Here is a 19,262-nt window from a genome sequence, read left to right on the forward strand (position 1 = left end):
TATACATACACATGTTTTTTGCTTTCCAGATGAAATGCTGCTCCCCTAGTACATAATAATAAATACATTCAGTAATAGCTCCATGTATGAGGGGTGATGCTCTGACTCCTGTGGAGCACACAGGACACTATGAATGAGAAGTAGACCCGGTCAGTTTGATGGACGTGACATCGTACGGGGGGTCAATAACTGAAGACACTCTATCGCTTATCGATTACAATTCAGGACACCACACCTGAGTCTTTCACAGCCGAACATACCTTCAGTGTGAGCAGAGTGAGGCTAGAATCACGGGGATCTATTTAACTTGGATGCTCCTGTTGCGCAAAGATACTGCGGCATTTCCTTTATACTAGGTGAGTCGCAGTGCATGCTCGTATCCCTCCGCCGGCAGAGGAAATGCTCCTAGACCAATCACATCTGTGTTTACACCATCACCTGTCAAACATACACCCTCTGCTATATTTTCTCTCTCAAAGGTAGGGTTTTTAAAAAGAATTATTTTTATCTAAATGTGACCTCCGTGGGTGAAGCCGGGGTGTCGGTGTGGTAGCGGGGGAGCCGGCTCGGCTATAACGAGGAGCAGCCAGGGTTAGCAAGGTTAGCGCCCCGGGAGCTAGCGGCTGGAGCTGGTTATCTGAGCGCCTGCCTTGATTTTTTTTTTAGCCGATTATCAGAAAGTCCTTGCGCATAATCATCTCCGGCTGAGGTCGGAACACGGCGACGTGTGTTTGCACAGCGAGTCCGGCTAAACTAACATTTTGGGCTGTTAGCATTTGTTCGTTAACGTTAGCCTCCGAGCTAACGGGACCAGCCATGCAGTGCATCCTCAAGCTAGCAGTAAAGACGTTAGATGCGATTAGCGGAGTCGTTAGCTAGCACGGTGCACGGATGGATTAATTTCACCGTCTGTGTTTCTTCTTTATCCGTAGAGAGACTGGGAACACAGCGGTATTCATTGTCCCAGCCGCTGCTAGGTTTGCATCAAATGTGTTGCAATGCACCGAGTGCTCTTTTTGTTTCTCTCTAGTTTTTAAATGTGCATCATTAATCATTAGTAAACTAACATTGTGTCAGCAGGCGATGATCCACAATGCGAGACATGCTTAACCTCTTAACAAATGGTGGAACTGTTGAGGGCAATTACTTGAATAGAAGTGTAAATACCTCAATATAATATTAATACAATTAAATGTCATGCATAAAACATTACACATAAATTACATTAGTTATTGCATTAATGAGTACTGCTGCATTCATGTGTAAGTAGCTTTGTACCTGCTGCAGAGTAGTTTAATCTGTATGCATTTAGAAGTGCATAATGTTTTTTTGTTATGCTTATTTATGGAAGTAGATGTAGTTGTAGTAAAAAGTAGAATATTAAAGGTTATTTGTCCTGAAATGTAGTGAATTAGAGGTCTAAAGTGGCTTTAAATAAAAAAAATATGTGTATAGTAGTTGAGTTATCATCCTGATGACTTAAAATAGCTTCACCTTTGTTAAGATCAGCTTCCATACTGTTTGACAGCATCATCTATATTCTCTGTCGGCTTGTTCCAGCTCTTCAATGAAGCTGTGGGATATTTTAACCCAGTGGAATATTAAAATCCAAGACCTCATATATTGGCTGTACCATTAAATGCTTTGTGCATTCTTTTATACACATTTTCCAAAACTTTAGTAGGGTATATTTGGTAACTTTTGGGTCCCCACTAGAATTTAAAACACAAGTTGAACAATCTTTGGCTGCACAGTGTGGGTTTGTTATGTCTGACCCACCGGCTGCTGTGGGGTTAAGTTATTTCCCCATGTGAACCCAGTATATGACAGCAGGAGCTGAACAGAGAAACTTGTTTAGCAGGTACAGCACAGACCCGCTGTGGTTACATACGCTCTTGAATTTCCAGGGCCATTTTCATCTATAAGGCTACAAAGGAGGGACGGTGGGTAGAGAGATGCTTAGAGGGGAGGGGAATAGAAAGAGGAGAGTGAATCAGATCCAGACAGTGTAAGGTGCAGTGCAGTCACAGTGTGGGTGTATACAGTATTAAGCCAGCCTCCGTGCTGTGGAGCTTTTTGATTTACAGTGTTCACTTTAAGTCGTGTTTTTCTTCTTCTTCTGCTGTGCATCCAGGAGCTGAAACACACACTCACGCTGAAGCGCCTATGGTAGCCGCGAACTGGACGGACTCTCTGGCAATTGACCTTTTGCAGGTAAGCCTGGGCTCACTTTGTGCAATACAGTCTGACTAAGCTACTTCTGCTTGATTGGATCTCTAAAGCTTTAACTTAGTGTTACCGTATCCTTGTATATTTCCCACAAGACTTCCATCTTTTAGAGTGTAGTTACATTTTCATGGCTTTTTTAGGCAGTGTCTTAACCAGCAGGAGCAGATTTCACATGATGGCTATGGTCTGAATGCACACTGGGAACACATGGTAACGGTTCAGGAGAAACTACGTACTGGAACGTACTGGAACATTTCACAGATATTAGATAATAACACAAAGTCACTGTTGTGCTCAGCCAGAAGCGTCACACGGCAGTGAGATGTATTTGCATGCCTGTTTGATAGTGAGAAAAACACGATGGCTGTCAGAAACATTAAAGCAAAAACTATTAAACCAAACTGAGTAATTCCAGCAATATTAGACAGCTCAGCTACTATTTTGTCTTTTTTTATCTTGAAGGTAGAAATAAAAGCAAAATGGAAGGGAAGGGGGAAAAAAACCTGATTTCCTCCATCAACTGTTAATTGGTGAATGAAATTCATGAACTTCTCGTAAATGTGTGCTTTTTAGTCCTCCAGTGATTTTAATTTTATTGCCACACCAGCAGTTAGTGGCCATAAAAATGCAATTTCCTCCCTAAATCACAATACCGTCTCTGTGTTGGCAAAACATGCACAGTCAGAAGAGCAGTTCAGGGATTTGTAGGTTTTGCTGTCTTTGGATTTTGCTTTTTAAAAATGCTCAGGAAAGACCCCCTGTTGACTAGATCCTGTGATTCTGCATCACACGGAATGTGTGCGGCAGTTGTTTTTAGCCCAAGACGGCTCTGGGTGCATGACTTGTGATAACCAGGTCCCCGAGGCTTTGTGTCACTGTGTGTTTGTCTGAGGTTTGTGTAGTGTTAATTGGAGCATCACAGGTGTAACATGGAGCAGCGGTGCACTGTAGCAATGCCATAGAGGCAGCCTTAATCTTAAGGGGCTTGAAGGCAATCCTCGAGAATATACAATAGTGCAATCAAGGGAGGGGAGCTGAACAATGTAAGAGAAACAGGTTGAAACAGGCCTCTGTATTTCTGCTAGCTTTCTGCTGTTGGATCATCCAGTTATTCCTGGATTTATATGACATTTCATGCAGATACACCAACTAATTTCCTCCTCAGAGATTATAGGGTTTGGTTTATTCTTACTATTTTTTTTGCACCTCTCTTTCTCAGTGGAATAGCGGAATAAGTCTTTAACTATGAGCTCAGTGGCAGTGTTGACCCCGGAGAGCTTTGCGGAGCATCGCAGTGGCCTCAAGGACCAGGAGATTACAGGTACTGTTCACCCCCCTGATCTACTTACCTGTTTTCTGTTACTTTGCTGTGCGTTCTCTGTTTTCTTACTCTGTACATGATAGTTTTTGCATGTTCCTTTTTCTGAGGCAGGTATTTTAGCTACAGTATTTCTCGTCTTAGGACGATCCAATAGTATCTCTCCTTAATTTTGATAATCCTCATTCATCCACACATGCACGTTTAAGGTTTTCTTTCTGCACCCCTACTTTCTTCTGTACTTTATTTATCTTTTGTCTCTGCGGGCCAGGCTGTGTCCCGGAGGATGAAGCCTACATCCCCACCTACCTGGAGGCCTTCCCTCCGCTGCCGGAGAAGGGGGCACCAGGGGAGAAGGCCGGGGAACCGGCTTCAGCGTGGGGGAGCAAGATCAGGCCCATTAAAGCCTCTGTCATCACCCAGGTCAGGCAGCCACTGTCCACATACATATGTTATGAGTGAATGAACACACATTGACGTTCGCATTGTAAACAGTTTCTAATGGTTTGAACTATCATACATTCAAATTAATTAAATGCAGTAATACTATAGAAAATTATGAAAGTAAAGCAGCTGATGTACAGCTGATGTATATGATGTATGATGTAGCAGCTGATGTACGCTCTTTAGATTATTTTTTCTGACTGTGGATAAATTTCGCCACAGGCCACATTAGGAGCAGTAGAGCTAATCAATAAGACACACCTGTTATGGGGAAGTAAGCGAATGGGACACGCTCTCTGACCCACCCGTCTGTGTGTGTAGGTGTTCCACGTGCCCCTCGAGGAGCGTCGCTACAAGGACAACAGCCAGTTCGGCGAGGGCGAGGAGGCCAAAGTGTGCTTGGACATCATGCAGCGGACGGGGGCCCACATTGAGCTGTCGCTGGCCAAAGACCAGGGTCTGTCCATCATGGTCACCGGCAAACTGGACTCTGTCATGAAGGCTCGCAAGGAAATCGTAGCTCGTCTGCAGACACAGGTAAATTGTTTGTGCTCATAATTTGAAAATGGAACTGGGATGCTGAGTGCATGTTATCTAAACATGTTGTTTTCCATTAAATACAGGTTAAGCAGAAAAAAATACATAATTTCTTCTTATAATATTTCAAAAACAAAAAGTAACCTGTATTTACACTGAAAGAAACAAATTATAGAACAAAGACCCGACGAGGGTGATGAGTTAACATCACAAAAAGTCAAAATAAGATAATGCAGTAACTGTTAAAAAGTAGTAAGTAGTGTAAGATGATTTTCCAAAGATGCAGAATAAAGTGGATATAAGTTGATGACGTTTGCATGACGTTGAGATTTAATTTGTAGGCGATGTTGCACAGTTGTAGTCAGTCAACAGACAATCGCCATTACGTGTGCTTGTGTTGAATAATATGCATTTTTAGAGATTAGACATTCCTGATTTTGGAGCCTCACCAAGTCTGTTTTCAAGGGACTGACATGTAAAGAAAAATACCACTGGGCAACAGATGGTTCTTTGAGGAAGCCGCACGTCACCATTTAAATTGATGAATGGGGACAAAGTGGTTTTAATGGAACAGTCTGTTACTTTTATTGGTATTTGCTGTTTTTACGACCTCACAAACCGATCTCACGGTGGTTTATTTTAGAAGATAATACAGCTTGAAAAATCCTATCTGTGCAGGCAGGCTGGTTTAGGACAAAAAGTTAAGCTGAAAAATGACCATCAGCTCTTTAAGGGCGACCTTTTCAGGCTTCAGTAGCAAAGATGCTGATTTCCACTTCAGTTGGTGCACTGAGGTCCACCTGTTTCGCTGAGCTGCAGTTATTGATACAACAGTGCAGAAAAAGCACTCTGTCCTCTTTGCAAGGCTGAATGCTTTTGTTTTTGTTTATCTACTGAAAACTCACATATGTTTTTGTTACGGTTGAGTTTCATTCAAATACCTATTCAAATCCTTGGAAGACTAGACAACTAATATTCCTGCCTCTAATATCATTCAAATGTGGAGAAGCCACACCTTCAACAGCCAACAGATTTTCATGGATAGGTCTGAGCTTTACCTCCTAGTAGACATCTAAACAACGCTAATGAAATCAGCTCAGTCAAAATACTGTGCATCCAGTGATTTACTGCCATTTTCCATTATAACTCCATTCTAACTCACTTTCTCCCCAAAACTTTCTCCTGCTCTCTCCCCAGGCCTCCGCTACGGTCGCCATCCCCAAAGAGCACCATCGCTTTGTGATTGGTAAGAACGGCGAGAAGCTGCAGGAGCTGGAGCTGAAGACCGCTACAAAGATTGCTATTCCACGTCCCGACGACCCCAGCGCCAACATCCGCATCACCGGCACCAAGGAGGGCATCGAGAAGGCTCGCCACGAAATACTTCTGATCTCTGCTGAACAGGTCAGTGTCGACCAGAAAACAGAAGTAGAGTTAATTTGACCAGTGAGGAATTAAATACTAATGATACATTTATCAAGTATGGCTGAGACTCGGCCTTTACTAAAACTGTCTGTAGATGCTTGTTAACCTCATGGATTGAATAGTACATTTCTTTTTGATACTGTACTTTATTGCCTCTCTAATCATGGCAGTCTTCTTCAGTAGCTTAGAAAAAACACTATTTACATGGTCTTTTGTTTGATGTACTCCCCCTGCCTCCTCGTCCTCCTCGTCCTCACCCACTCACCAGGACAAGCGAGCAGTGGAGCGGCTGTCCCTGGAGAAGGCCTTCCACCCCTTCATCGCCGGCGCCCACAACCGGCTGGTGCAGGAGCTGAGCCAGGAGACGGGCGCTCGCATCAGCATCCCGCCACCCAGCCTGCCCAAGGACGAGATCGTCATCACCGGGGAGAAGGAGGCCGTCGCCCTGGCGCTCAGCCGTATCCGAGCCATCTACGACGACAAGGTGCGTTTGTTCTGGTGATCACAGAGCTCATAAAACCCCATTCTAACCCAGAGTAGGTTAGTTAGTTCTGTATTGATCATTTGTAATGGAATGAGTGGCTTAACAACAGCTTCAGTAACAGCTTCTCATCTCTACGGGTACAAAGCAGCAATCTAATTGAAAGCTTTTTGAGTGTCCTGGCGGACAAATGGTGAAGACACTCATAATATGACTGATATGACTGCAACATCGATTCTGACCAGGAACCTGTTTCATGGCCTTCATCTCATCTTCATTTGTTGCTGGCTTTGTCTCTTTGTCAACTGTCTAAAGATGCCAAAAAGAACGAAGTTACTTTTCAAATTCTTTTTTTTTTTTTGGACCAAATATTTGTTTTTGGTATCGCAACTGCTATTTCTTTATTCTATCGCACAAAGCATTCTGATTTAAAAACAACAAGGAAACATCAATGTAATCACTGTAAGAAACAAAAGAAAACATGAAAATTGGATCACAGACAGTTAATGAAAGTGAGTCAACCACATGAGACAAGTCTCCCTCGGTTGTTTAGATTCCCACCTGCTGTCGTTCCGGGTTCAGTCAGACATTTTGTAGACAGTCTAGTCGTTCATGCCAGCTTTTTTAGTCTGTGCTGACTTGCGTTGGTATTTTGATGATATTTTTAGACATTCAAGATGATACCAGAAGATACCAGTACATGTGTGTGGGATTCTTTGGCTGGGAGTTCAGTTTCAGAAAGATGTATTATAAGAAAGAAAGGGAGATAAATAAACATATATAGATATTCTTTATATAGAGAAATAAGTATATTTATAGAATATGAGGTATGACAGCAGTGAAAGGTATAAATGCCATAAAGATGTCGTTAGTTATATGTATCATATAAATGTAAATAGTATAAGGCAGCATAACATCCTAAAAATTATATCAGATACAAAACAATAAAAACAATAAAAGGTGCTTATGTAGTTTATAAAAATGTGCTTGTACAGTACAGATATTGTGTTACAATGGTGTTACTGTTACCCAGAATGACTTGCTGCAAGCGAGCACGTGGGATTTAGTGAAGATTTTAACTTTGTGCTTCTATTTTCACCGCAGTCTCATGTTAGACGCCTGTTTGCTGGATCTTAAACCTCATCTGCAGTAAAAAAAAAAAAAAAAAAGAAAGTCTTTGACACAGTTGTATTCATAAAACTGTGTGATCTTTGGAACAAGGCTTTCGGCTATTTATTTTCTACCCCACACAAATGCTCATTCTCAACAAAAGCTTAAAAGAAAACTTCAAAAGATGGATGGGTGGAACATGGAGAGGAAGCGTGTGTTTGTATGTGTGCGCCAGATGAGATGCTGGTGATAGGCAAGCCAGAGATAATGTGGAGAGAAAATTGGATTTCACCAGAGAACAACAGGATGGGAATGCTAATGTCATTTACTGAGTATGTACCAGAGGCAAAAACAAATACATTTTTCTCTGCTCACCTCTTGACTCACTGTTGCTCAGTCCTCTGTTTCCCCTCATTCATGCCAACTTTTATCCGCTCTGTGCTTCCTGTTACCAGTCCTCTTTGTCACCTGTTGTGTTCCCATCCATCCCTCAATGCGCTCCTCAATTTCCCAGCTTCCTCCCGCTGTCCTTCCTCTCACTGCCGTCGTCTTCCCGCGCCTGTCTCACTCATCACTGCTAATCTTCTCCCCCGTCTCCCCTGCAGAAGAGGAAGACCACCACCATCTCCGTGGAGGTGAAGAAGTCCCAGCACAAGTACATCATCGGTCCAAAGGGCAACACCCTGCAGGAGATCCTGGAGGCCACGGGAGTGTCTGTGGAGATGCCTCCTCTGGACTCCGGCTCAGAGACCATCATCCTCAGAGGGGAGCCGGACAAGCTTGGACCGGCGCTCACGCAGGTGTATGCAAAGGTGAGAGGGACAGGGGAGGCGTCTGATTCTCCATGAGGAATAAGAAAAATGAGGGGAAAAAAGTAAGATACACAAGTGTGTGGAAGAGGAATGGAAGCATAAACAAAGAAAATGTCCATGATTAAATGTATAAATAATGTCTCAATCTTAGTAGCAATGTTCTGCAAGATTCTCTTCAAAGCAGCAGAAAAGGCTGAAACAACGACACTGGCATATTATTAGTCATGAAGTTGGTTTGGCAGACACATTAGCCGGCAGTTCTCTATTTACATACCAAGCAGACGCAGCTCAACGTTAGTGTTTGCTTGCCACTTTTCTGGCGACCTGATGAATGTAAGTTGGCTCTGTTTTGGTCTTCACCACCCCCGGAGGAAAACATCTGAATCCTCAGCTGCTAAATGCTTCACTTAGTTAACCAGCTAGTCTCTAACTATGTCTGACTGCGAACAGTTGGAGTGTAGTGGGTTTATGAGAGGTGAATGATGCCATAAAGCTCTGTAGAGCTGAAGGGAGTCTGGGCATAATTATGTCACTATGAGCGACCGCTCTCACATTGCAGCCATTTGATCCAGTGTTGGTATAAAAATATGTTTTAGTGCAGCTTTAGTTTCCAGTCAAGCAGTCATTGTGGGTGAATCAGTCTGGAACCGTTTGAGATTTCAGTGAGGTTGTGAATGTAAATTGGATTTCAACTCGCAACCTTTTGTCCCCGTGCAGGCGAAGAGTGTGATGGTGGTGGAGGTGACCGCTCCGGCCTGGCTGCACCGCTTCATCATCGGCAAGAAAGGACAGAACATCGGGCGGATCACACAGCAGCTACCACGGGTAAGAGGAGAGGGAGAGGGGAGGAGGGTGAGGAGAGGGTTAGAAACCGGAGGTTCAACATACATTCTTCTTCTTCTTCCCACAAAACGACAGAATACTTTGAGTGAGTGGGATAAAGGATGTGTTGCAGTGGCAGTGTGTGGGATGTTGTGTCTTGTGAAATGGGACCAATAAGACAGACGGTGCAGAACGGTGCATATCATGTAGGAGGTGAAGAGGGAGGGAAAACTGACAGCAGCATGGCAGGGGATACTTGTAACGTGGACTGGGAGGTGTTTTATTTAGTGTGACAGTAGGGGGAATCAACACAGGGCACGGCTGGAGAAGTCACACCTAGACTGGTCTTTGTGTGTGTGTGTGTGCTTGTGTGTGTGTGTGTGTGTGTAGGTTCACATAGAGTTTACGGACGGTGAGGAGCGCATCAGTCTGGAGGGGCCAACAGAGGAGGTGGAACAAGCTCAGGTCCAGATACAAGAGATCATCAAGGACCTGGTGAGTACTCTTCCTCTTCCTCTCACACACACACACACACACACAATTTGGGCCTTGTAAACATATTTGAACACCAGATGGCTCCAGCTGGTTTATATTATTGTAAACTTAATATCTTTGTGTTTTGAACTGTTGGTCAGACAAAACAATTTTTCTGACATTTTAAAGACCAAATCATGAGTCAGTTAATCAAGCAAATAATTAGCAGATAAACTGATCCTTAAGATAATTGTTAATTGAAGCCCTACATGGGATATGTATTGCAATAAGATGATCGTCAGTCACTAATTGCAATGATAAAAAGGTAGTAGTAAAATATGTCTCTTAAAAGGCTCATAACACACTCAAATGCTCCTGATTATTACTTTTTATGTGATTTATGGAGCGTCATTGAATCAGAGTCTCTGGAGGATTTGGCAGGTCGTCTCTATTCACTCAGAATAAAGACACTTAAACAGCCGAGAGATGCAGAAAAAAGAGACAAAATGGATACAGATTTGAATGGGGTTCAGCACTGAAGACAAATCTTTAACTTCCCCCTGCCCCTCTGTGTGCAGCTGGTCAGGATGGACTACACTGAAGTCATCATAGACCAGCGTTTCCACAGACACCTCATCGGAAAGAACGGAGCCAACAGTAAGCACACTTCTCCTTCTTTGTTCTGCGGATCTCAACAGAAAAAAACTGGGACATCAACACTGCTGGGGTTCAGAGTTCAGATACCAGTGGGACCAGCGATTTTATTTACTCTTTTAAGCTTCCTTCTTATCCACTGGTTTTAGACACATTTCTTTTATGATTTTAGTCAGAAGCGTCACATTTTGAGCAGAAACATACCACATTCTGTCAGTGTGGTGTCCAGCCTGTTAAATGAACCTGAATCAAGTCCTTGGTTCCAGTAAAACTAGAGATCGGTACTTTTTAAAAAAATATCGACTGAAATAACCGAGTACCAAATAGTATTGAAACTCCTTTAGGCAAATGATAACTACGTTTGATACTTCCTGTACAGACACCTAGTGAAGAATGACTGTTTGTATGGTTTGTGCTTGTAGCTTAGCGCCTGTGACTGCTTGCGACAAGCGCACTACTGCAACAGCTACAACCTGTAGCGGATTGGATGGAGTTGGCAGCTTAGTTTGCCAGGATGCCACTAAAACCTTCAAAAGTATTGCTGTAGTACAGCCTGAGGCATCTGATAGAAATAAATGCATAAAATGTGGAAGGAAAAACTGGAAATCTGAGTAACATGATATGCATGTATTATATAACATGATACATGATATATAATACATGATATCTGTATTACTTGTATTGGTACGGCTATTGTAATTATTTAAATAAGCACTGTGGTCAGATTTTGTGGCATACTTATGTTATGTGCTCTGCTCTGAGTCAGACTGATGAAGCCTCATCACTCTGACAATAGCTGGATGTTTTTCAGTCGGCCTTGACAGGCAATCTGCCGTGCAATAAAACCTGAAGACATTCTGAGTTTGCAGTGGTAAAGTCTTAAGGGCTTGAAAGGTAGCTGTACAAAGTTTGTAATATCACCAGTCACTTCTCAATTCAAATCAGTTACAATGGACTTGGGTAGTGACTAGTTCTCACAGTGTAGAAGCTGAGCACAGTCAATGTGCTCCATGAAAGAAGAGCCTACATAATATTCACAGCCACCTTTCAAGCCCACAGAGGGTTATTGTTTCGGTCCTCGAAAGATTTGGGTGAAAAACTGCGACACATATTTGACAATTCAATTTCATTTTTTCACCGTTCTCTCCCACCATCTGTCTTCAGTCAATCGGATCAAGGAGCAGTACAAAGTGTTGGTCCGAATCCCCCAGGACTCTGAACGAAGCGGCCTGGTCAGAATCGAGGGGGACCCTAAAGGAGTCCAGCTGGCACGCAGAGAGCTCATTGAGATGGTCCAGAGAATGGTGAGAACGGGGGCCGACGTTTAGGTTAATTCGTTTGTTCACTCCGTTGGTCGAACTCTACCTAACAAAGCTCTGAACACGGACTCCAAAGTGTCCTGCTCACACTTTTTTTTTTTTTTTTTTTCTTCAGGAAAACGAGCGCACCAAAGACCTGATCGTGGAGCAGAAGTTCCATCGGACAATCATCGGCCAGAAGGGTGAAAAGATCAAAGAAGTTCGAGACAAGTTCCCCGAGGTGAACGTTCTCCCCGACCCTTAGTGCGCTTTATCTCACCTCTTCATCATCGTAAAATGATTAGCTTTGATCCACTTTTAATTCAGTTTGACGAGTATCATCTCATTGGCTTCCAGGTCATTATTAATTTCCCCGACCCGTCGCAGAAAAGCGACATCGTCCAGCTCAGAGGGCCGAAGAACGAGGTGGAGAAATGTGCCAAGTTCCTCCAGAAAATCATTGCTGACCTGGTACGACCCACCGTTGTTCACCTTTGTCCCCCGATCAGTCTCCGTCTCTCTACACTCCATTTCACAGCAGCTTTTTCTCATCTCTAGATTGAGAACAGCTTCTCCCTCTCCGTTCCCATCTTCAAGCAATTTCACAAAAACATAATTGGTAAGGGCGGCGCCAACATCAAGAAGGTGAGACTTTGAAAATGAAATGATCTGAAATATAAATGTCGGCCGTATTATGGACATGATTACGTTAAATTCACAAAATAAACGGTTGTCGCTCACGCCGTCAGATCCGTGAGGAGACCAACACTAAGATCGACCTGCCGACAGAGAACAGTAACTCGGAGATGATCGTTATCACGGGCAAGAAGAGCAACTGTGAAGCAGCGAGAGATCGAATCCTGGCCATCCAGAGAGAACTGGTGAGTTTTAGTCATTTGTTAGAGCTCACAGTGTTTTTTCTGTATTTACCTTACTTCATAATAGCCAAAAACAATTATTGTAGGTTGTCTTTTACCTATTAAACAATGGAGGTGATTGAAAATACTGAGACATTTAGGATATTTTTGATATGAGGTGGATACATGATTAGAATAAGTTTTGACGAGAAAGCTTCCACAAAATACAGTATATCGGCTTAGGGAGACCATGAGATGTAGTTTAAAGTGAAATAAATGCTGAAAATTGAGCAGGATGACAGTATTTCCCTGCCTTCCTCGCTTCTCTTCATCCCTTCAGGCAAACATTAAGGAGACAGAGGTCGCCATCCCGGCCAAGCTGCACAACTCTCTGATCGGCTCTAAGGGCTGCCTCGTGCGCTCCATCATGGAGGACTGCGGCGGCGTCCACATTCATTTCCCCTCCGAGGGCTCCGGCTCGGACAAGGTCACCATCAGAGGGCCGGCTGGTGAGGTGGAGAAAGCCAAGAAACAGCTGCTGCAGCTAGCCGAGGAGAAGGTGGGTGGGAGTGGGGAGAGAAAAATGAATGAACAGAAGAGGCGACTTAAAACGACTCAGAAGTGAAGTGCTGCTACCCACAAGATGAAGGACAGGGCAAACACTAACATCCCTTTCCTGTCCTCTGTACGGCCTTCCTTCCTTCTTTCCTTTTTTTAGCAAGTCAACAACTTCACAGCTGAGCTTCAGGCCAAACCAGAGTACCATAAATTCCTGATCGGCCGCGGCGGGGCCAATATTCGTCGTGTGCGGGACAGAACGGGAGCCCGAATCATCTTCCCGTCACTGGATGACACAGAGCAGGAACTGATCACCATCGTAGGGAAGGAAGAAGCCGTTCGGCAGGCCCAGAAGGAGCTGGAAAGTCTGGTGAAAAACCTGGTAATTACTACATTTATCTGATGGTGAAATTAATTATCATTCTTATCTTTTATAATGAATTTTGAATGTGTTTTTTTTTTATCTGCCTAGATCTATTAAGGTTTTCTTTATTTATGTTTTGCATGGTAATTAAGCAAAAGCAAAGTGATACAGGGATACTTGGAAAATATCAGAAATACAGCAGGACATTATTATTAAATCCTCTTTCTCTCCTTTACTTACACTTACTGCGTCGCTGACGTGTCCCCCTCCAGGACGACGTAGTGGAGGACAGCATGGTTGTAGACGTTCGCCATCACCGCCACTTCGTATGTCGGAGAGGTCAGGTGCTGCGGGAGCTGGCGGAGGAGTACGGCGGAGTAGCCGTGAGCTTCCCACGCACTGGAGCCAACAGCCAGCGGGTCACTCTGAAGGGAGCCAAGGACTGTGTGGAGGCCGCCAAGAAACGCATCCAGGAGATCATCGAGGACCTGGTAAGACACCTTTGACAAGCTAAGAAACCGAAGTAAAAAATGTGTTTTTCATCAATTTTACCCAAGAAAATATTTTTTAAAGAGAAAAGACCTCTGGCAAGACACACGAGCACGGATCAATGCAAGTGTTCAGGTCAAAGCAGTTAAGTCTAATTATTTTTGAATGTTGCTGAAATGCTGCCAGTAGCAGCTGCGTTTGAAAAAGTAGGCAGGATCAAGCAGGGAAAAGGACATTTAGTGTTGTCTCCAAGGACTCTACATCCAGAAACATCCTTTTTTTTTAGCTGCCATGGTAACCAGCTGACCTTGTGCCCCGACTGCGGCGTGAGAGCACAAGAACATGTCGCATCGTGCACAATGATTTTACATCCAGAGGCAGTTGAAATAATCCTCCTGTACTCGCGATGTGTGTTTGCTGTCTGTGCGGTTGTTACCCAGCTGTCTCCTCTGTCTCCCTGCCGAGCAGGAGTCCCAGGTGAGTGTGGAGGTGGCCATCCCTCAGCGCTACCACCGTGCCATCATGGGACCTAAAGGTTGCCGCATTCAGCACATCACCAGGGAACACGAGGTCCAAATCAAGTTCCCTGAGAGAGACGACAGCGCCGCAGGTCAAAAACACAACACACAGGAGAAGTGTATCTGCAGCTGTCACATGAACACTGTTCTTAATTTGTTGGACAAAATACAAGTTTTATTTCTGATTATTTTGATATCTGGTGTCACTTTTTTTTTACTGATATATTAATGAATTTAGATTAGAATCTTATTATAAAATCTCATAATATTTTAATACAATGTCACAGCCAGTAAAACATTTTTACATGGGAAGCAGGCAAACCAAACCAGCCATTCAGTCCCATTATCTGTGGTAACATTACAGGTCAGGAGGCTCCACCACAGGAGAACGGTGAGGTCAGCCCAGAGGTGGAGTTCATCCCCCGCAAGTGCGACATCATCACCATCGCTGGGCGTGCAGAGAAGTGCGAAGTGGCTAAAGCCGCCCTGCTGGTAGGCACCATTTCTCACACACACACACACACACACTGTCTCTTCCTTAGTTCCTCGTCATTGTTCAACCTCGCTCCCTCTTTCAGGCGTTGGTGCCCATAACGGAGGACGTGGAAGTGTCTTACGAGCTGCATCGCTACATCATCGGCCAGAAGGGCAGCGGCATCAGGAAGATGATGGAGGAGTACGAGGTTAGCTCACACTCTCTGGTGCCATCTACTGGCCAAGAGAGACCCTTCATACTGCAGCCCAAAAGGTCTGTAAGTGATCTGAGATTGATTGTTTGTCCGTGTGTGGTTTTGTAGGTGAACATCTGGGTGCCGCAGCCAGAGAAGCAGCTGGATGTGATCAAGGTGACGGGCCTGGCAGCCAACGTGGAGAGAGCCAAACTGGGTCTGCTGGAGAGGGTCAAAGAGCTGCAGGCCGAGCAGGAGGACAGGGTACACAGTTATCTCATCATTACTGCTAATGGCCACATATAAAGATATTGGAGTGTCTGAGCTCTCTGCTGCCCCGTCTCCTCCTCAGGCCCTGCGCAGCTTCAAGGTAACCGTGTCTGTAGATCCAAAGTTTCATCCCAAGATCATCGGGCGCAAGGGAGCGGTCATCTCTCAGATCAGGAAAGACCATGACGTCAGCATCCAGTTCCCCGACAAAGGAGACGAGCAGCAGGTGTGTGTGTTGTTGTTTTTTTTTTAAAAAGTACATATTTGGATCATGTTGCCTTTAAGACTTTTTACTTAAAATCTGTATTTTCTATTTTGATTGTATTTTCTTTTCTGTATCTAGCCTCATCTTTAGCTCCCAAAACACACAGTCCTCCATAATAGTTAACACATATACGTCCCTGTTCTTTTTGTGGGCTCTCCCATCTCAGGATCTGATCGTGATCTCGGGGTACGAGCGTAACGTGGAGGAGGCGCGTCAGGCCATCCAGCAGCTGGTGGCCGAGCTGCAGGAGATGGTGAGCCAAGACGTCCACCTGGATCCGAGGACCCACGCTCGCATCATCGGAGCCCGCGGCAAAGCCATCCGCAAGCTGATGGAGGAGTTCAAGGTTAGATGTCGGCCGGTGGATTTCATGCTCCGTGTGTTCTTTCACACTGGTTCATGGTTTCATTTCTACCGTCAGAGAGGAGAACAGCTCTGCTTCTCTTTTGTAATATTCTATCTTTCACCTGTTATTTTCCACTCTATTTTTAACCTGTCGTTCATGTGCTCAGGTGGATATCCGGTTCCCTCAGCCAGGGTCCGACGAGCCTGACAAAGTAACGGTTACGGGCCTTCCTGAGACGGTTGACAACGCCATCGACCACCTGCTCAACCTGGAGGAGGAATATGTGAGTTCACAGAGACTTCGATCAGTCAGTGTTGTGATTTAAAATTCAGTGGTTTTCTTCTGCCACTACAATGGATGAGCTTCAGTAGCTGAATGGGTGAAACCTGACTTGAATGCACATTAAGTTTGAGGTTCTGCACACTGTCGGCTCTTATGATGATATCGTTCAAACTTGCTCAGTGTTTAGTGTGTGGTCAAAAACATTTATACAAAGCAAAAAGAATCTGAACACTTTAAAGATGAATACACACAAACACCAGAACAAAGCAAAATAAAAAGTTCTTTGGGTTGTGTGAAGAGCCGTTTTCTTCTCCCCTCCCTCCTTTCTCCGCCCCTCTCAGATGCTCAGTGTGACGGAGACGGAGACCATGGCGGCGTACATGAAGCCTCCGTCTCGCTACGGAGGAGGAGGGGGAGCAGGAGGAGTGGATGATAGCAGCGGGGGTCCGGCTAAGGGCTTTGTGGTGCGGGACGCCCCCTGGAACGCAGCAGGGAACAAGGTTATTTATCCCTTTTACTACATCTGAATGAGTTGAAAAGAGGAGTTGTAGATGAGTTATAAGTGCAGACTGCAGAGAAACGGCTGCAGCTTTCAGAGAGATGCGCCTCATGTTTTGTACATTCGGTGTCTTGCCTTGGATCAAGCGTTTTCTTTCTCCTCGTTTCAGGCTCCTGACATGAGCAGCGCTGAGGATTTCCCCACGTTTGGCACCGGCGTGGCCCCGAAGCAAGCGTCCGCCTGGGGCCCCAAGAAGTTCTGAAGCTGCTCATCTTGAAGAAAACAACAAAAAAAAAAAAACTTCTGCAAAGTAGACGAGAGATGAAACAAATCTCTAATCAAATTGCTGCTCGCCTTCCTCCTCCCTCCTCTTTCTCTTTAGTGACCTCCCTTTGTCTCTCTTTCTGTGTAAGCCCCTTGTACTGTCCTCCCACAACCAGCCACAATGAATCCTGGGAGAACTATTCCTTCTTTTTGTTCTCAGCTGTCCCTCCTCTTAGTACCTCCACCTCCTCCTTCCCCCCGAGAGGGGGAGGAAAAAAAAAAAAAAGATCGTTGAGTGCTCTCGTCATAGTTTTGCTGTCCCGCTCTGCCTCTCGGTTGCACCACCTCTGCCGGTCTCGCTGAAATATTTCGAAACGCGTCCCACTTCTTTTTCCACCTCTGACTGCCAAACTCTGCTCCTCAAAAATCAAACGATCACCTCACTGCAGTACGTTAGAAATGTTTGAACTCCTCAGAGTCCGCTGAATCAGAGAAGTGGGGTCGGAGAGCCAAGGTGCTTTCAGGCAGGCGGCGGTTGTGTGTCCAAGTCACGATAGCTGAATCTTGGAAGAGTTTGTAAACATCTTTTTACATCTCTTTTCTTGTGGATTTTAAAAGAGTTTTTTTTTTTTTTCTTGTTGGCTCACCTTCCCAGTCACTAATGTGGTGCAGCAGGTGAGGCAATGAGGGGTGTGTGTTTGAGTGTGTGTGTGTGTGTGTGTGTGTTCGGGAGAGGTTTTTTTCCACCCACAAGTGTTTGTAGACCCCCCCCCTCCCTTTTTTTCTTTACGTCTGAGCTGGGAACAAAAACAGCTGCTGTAGTCGACTTTTTGGAGGTTTTCTTTTTAAATAATGATGAATCAGAAGACATGGGAGTTTGTAGTGACGGTCGTTTTGTCACAACTGTTTATTTATTCAAAAAGGAGCCATTTTATTTGAACTACTGTGACCATGCGTTTTTATAAAAGCACCCACTGTAGCTTGATGCTTACAACCTTCTGTTTGGGAGTGAATGCTGTACGACAGGGTTCGGGCACATGTCAACAGTTGTTATGTGTAAGTGTACAAAGAACTTTTCGCTATTTTTTTAAAACTGTGTGGGATTTTTTTCGTTGTTGCTGGTTTCTGCATATTTGGAAGACTGTACGTATGTGTGCGCGTGTGGAAGTTAAGATGTATATTTGAATGAAGCTGAACCAAACTTGTACATCGTCTTTGTCCATTTGTCTCTCTTCCCAGAGCCGTTCTAGAGGTTTTTACCCTCTCAGCTCGTCATTGACACTAGATTTTTCTTTTTTTTGTTCTGTCAACATGCACAAAACGCTGCTTAAAATCTGACCTCCCCTCCCACAAAACGGTCTCAGTATCAACAGCTGCACTTTGGTTTTCTCTCAATATAAGTGCATCACATGTATTCAGTGGTATTTTGTAGCAAAAACCTTTTTGTTGGCCCCTTATTCCTTTTTCCATTTCTGAGACTTAAAGCGACAAGTGTCCTGTTGCTAAACTGTACAAATTGGCCCGTTGATCGGTCAGTTTAATTGGGCAGTTTAATCAAAGCTTCCTCGTGCCTGGAGTCTTCAAATGAATTGTTTAACAGTTTGGGAAATAGATTGAAAGGATTTTTATCACTCGGAGTCTGTGCGATTAGTTCGGAGCTGGAGCCAAGAGGTAATGAACTTATTTTAGCATAAAGACTGGAAAACACTCCCACCCTTACTAATTGCACAGGCGTGAGATTAATATTAATAATATTTTTAATCTCAGAAAGAAAGCGAAGGAGCGTTTTTCTTAAAACGTCACTATTCGACAGGGCCAGGAAGAGCTCGGGACCAGCTCGACATTAGAACAAAAGAAAACTCAGGGTCCAACTTAAAAAGTCAAAGCTGGTGCAGAAATGACTCTTTAAAAGCTGACGACAGATTAGTAAAAAAAACAAAAAAAAACCCGACTATGCAACCCAACAGGATCATACAGCAGATCACCGTCTGTCAGTGATATTTTACTGTACTTTGCTACAATTATGGCATCATTCTATTTGTTTGTGGGACAGCAAACTAGTAATTTGTCTATTTTTAGTTGTTGCATTTTTAAAATTACGTCATGTGTGTCTGTTCTTACATGGCAGGACAGCTGCCCCTGGAGCAGCCACTATTTCTGTAAAAAGCTATGAAAAAAACCCACTATTGGCCTTAATGAGTAATTAGTCTACAGCATTTTGGAAAAGATGTGATTGAGTAAGTATGCAACACTGCAATAACATGTCAGTGACCGGACT

The 19,262-nt window shown here is 44.2% G+C and overlaps 1 protein-coding gene across 1 annotated transcript; it reads left to right on the forward strand.

Moving 5' to 3' along the window:
- Window positions 1-394: 394 nt before the first annotated feature.
- Window positions 395-19,255, forward strand: hdlbpb (high density lipoprotein binding protein b). Its single transcript, XM_070854552.1, has 28 exons — window positions 395-479; window positions 2,135-2,214; window positions 3,449-3,550; window positions 3,819-3,970; window positions 4,313-4,528; window positions 5,726-5,932; window positions 6,222-6,437; window positions 8,150-8,356; window positions 9,074-9,181; window positions 9,569-9,673; window positions 10,231-10,309; window positions 11,471-11,610; window positions 11,741-11,845; window positions 11,962-12,075; window positions 12,163-12,249; window positions 12,354-12,485; window positions 12,802-13,020; window positions 13,180-13,401; window positions 13,656-13,874; window positions 14,341-14,482; window positions 14,755-14,882; window positions 14,969-15,073; window positions 15,188-15,322; window positions 15,411-15,554; window positions 15,760-15,939; window positions 16,106-16,222; window positions 16,563-16,721; window positions 16,890-19,255. The coding sequence occupies exons 3-28, from the start codon at window positions 3,475-3,477 to the stop codon at window positions 16,980-16,982; spliced, it is 3,807 nt and encodes a 1,268-aa protein (XP_070710653.1). The 5' UTR covers window positions 395-479; window positions 2,135-2,214; window positions 3,449-3,474; the 3' UTR covers window positions 16,983-19,255.
- Window positions 19,256-19,262: the final 7 nt, after the last annotated feature.

Source organism: Pempheris klunzingeri, chromosome 23 (genome assembly GCF_042242105.1).
Source record: "Pempheris klunzingeri isolate RE-2024b chromosome 23, fPemKlu1.hap1, whole genome shotgun sequence".
Lineage (NCBI taxonomy): Eukaryota > Metazoa > Chordata > Actinopteri > Acropomatiformes > Pempheridae > Pempheris > Pempheris klunzingeri.

Bases quoted from the DNA above. Each gene is read 5' to 3' on its own strand.
- hdlbpb (XM_070854552.1), top strand. From the start codon at position 3,475: ATGAGCTCAGTGGCAGTGTTGACCCCGGAGAGCTTTGCGGAGCATCGC. The intron at 13,402-13,655 runs GTAATTACTACA...GTCCCCCTCCAG, and splicing joins AAAGTCTGGTGAAAAACCTG to GACGACGTAGTGGAGGACAG. The intron at 15,940-16,105 runs GTTAGATGTCGG...TCATGTGCTCAG, and splicing joins AGCTGATGGAGGAGTTCAAG to GTGGATATCCGGTTCCCTCA.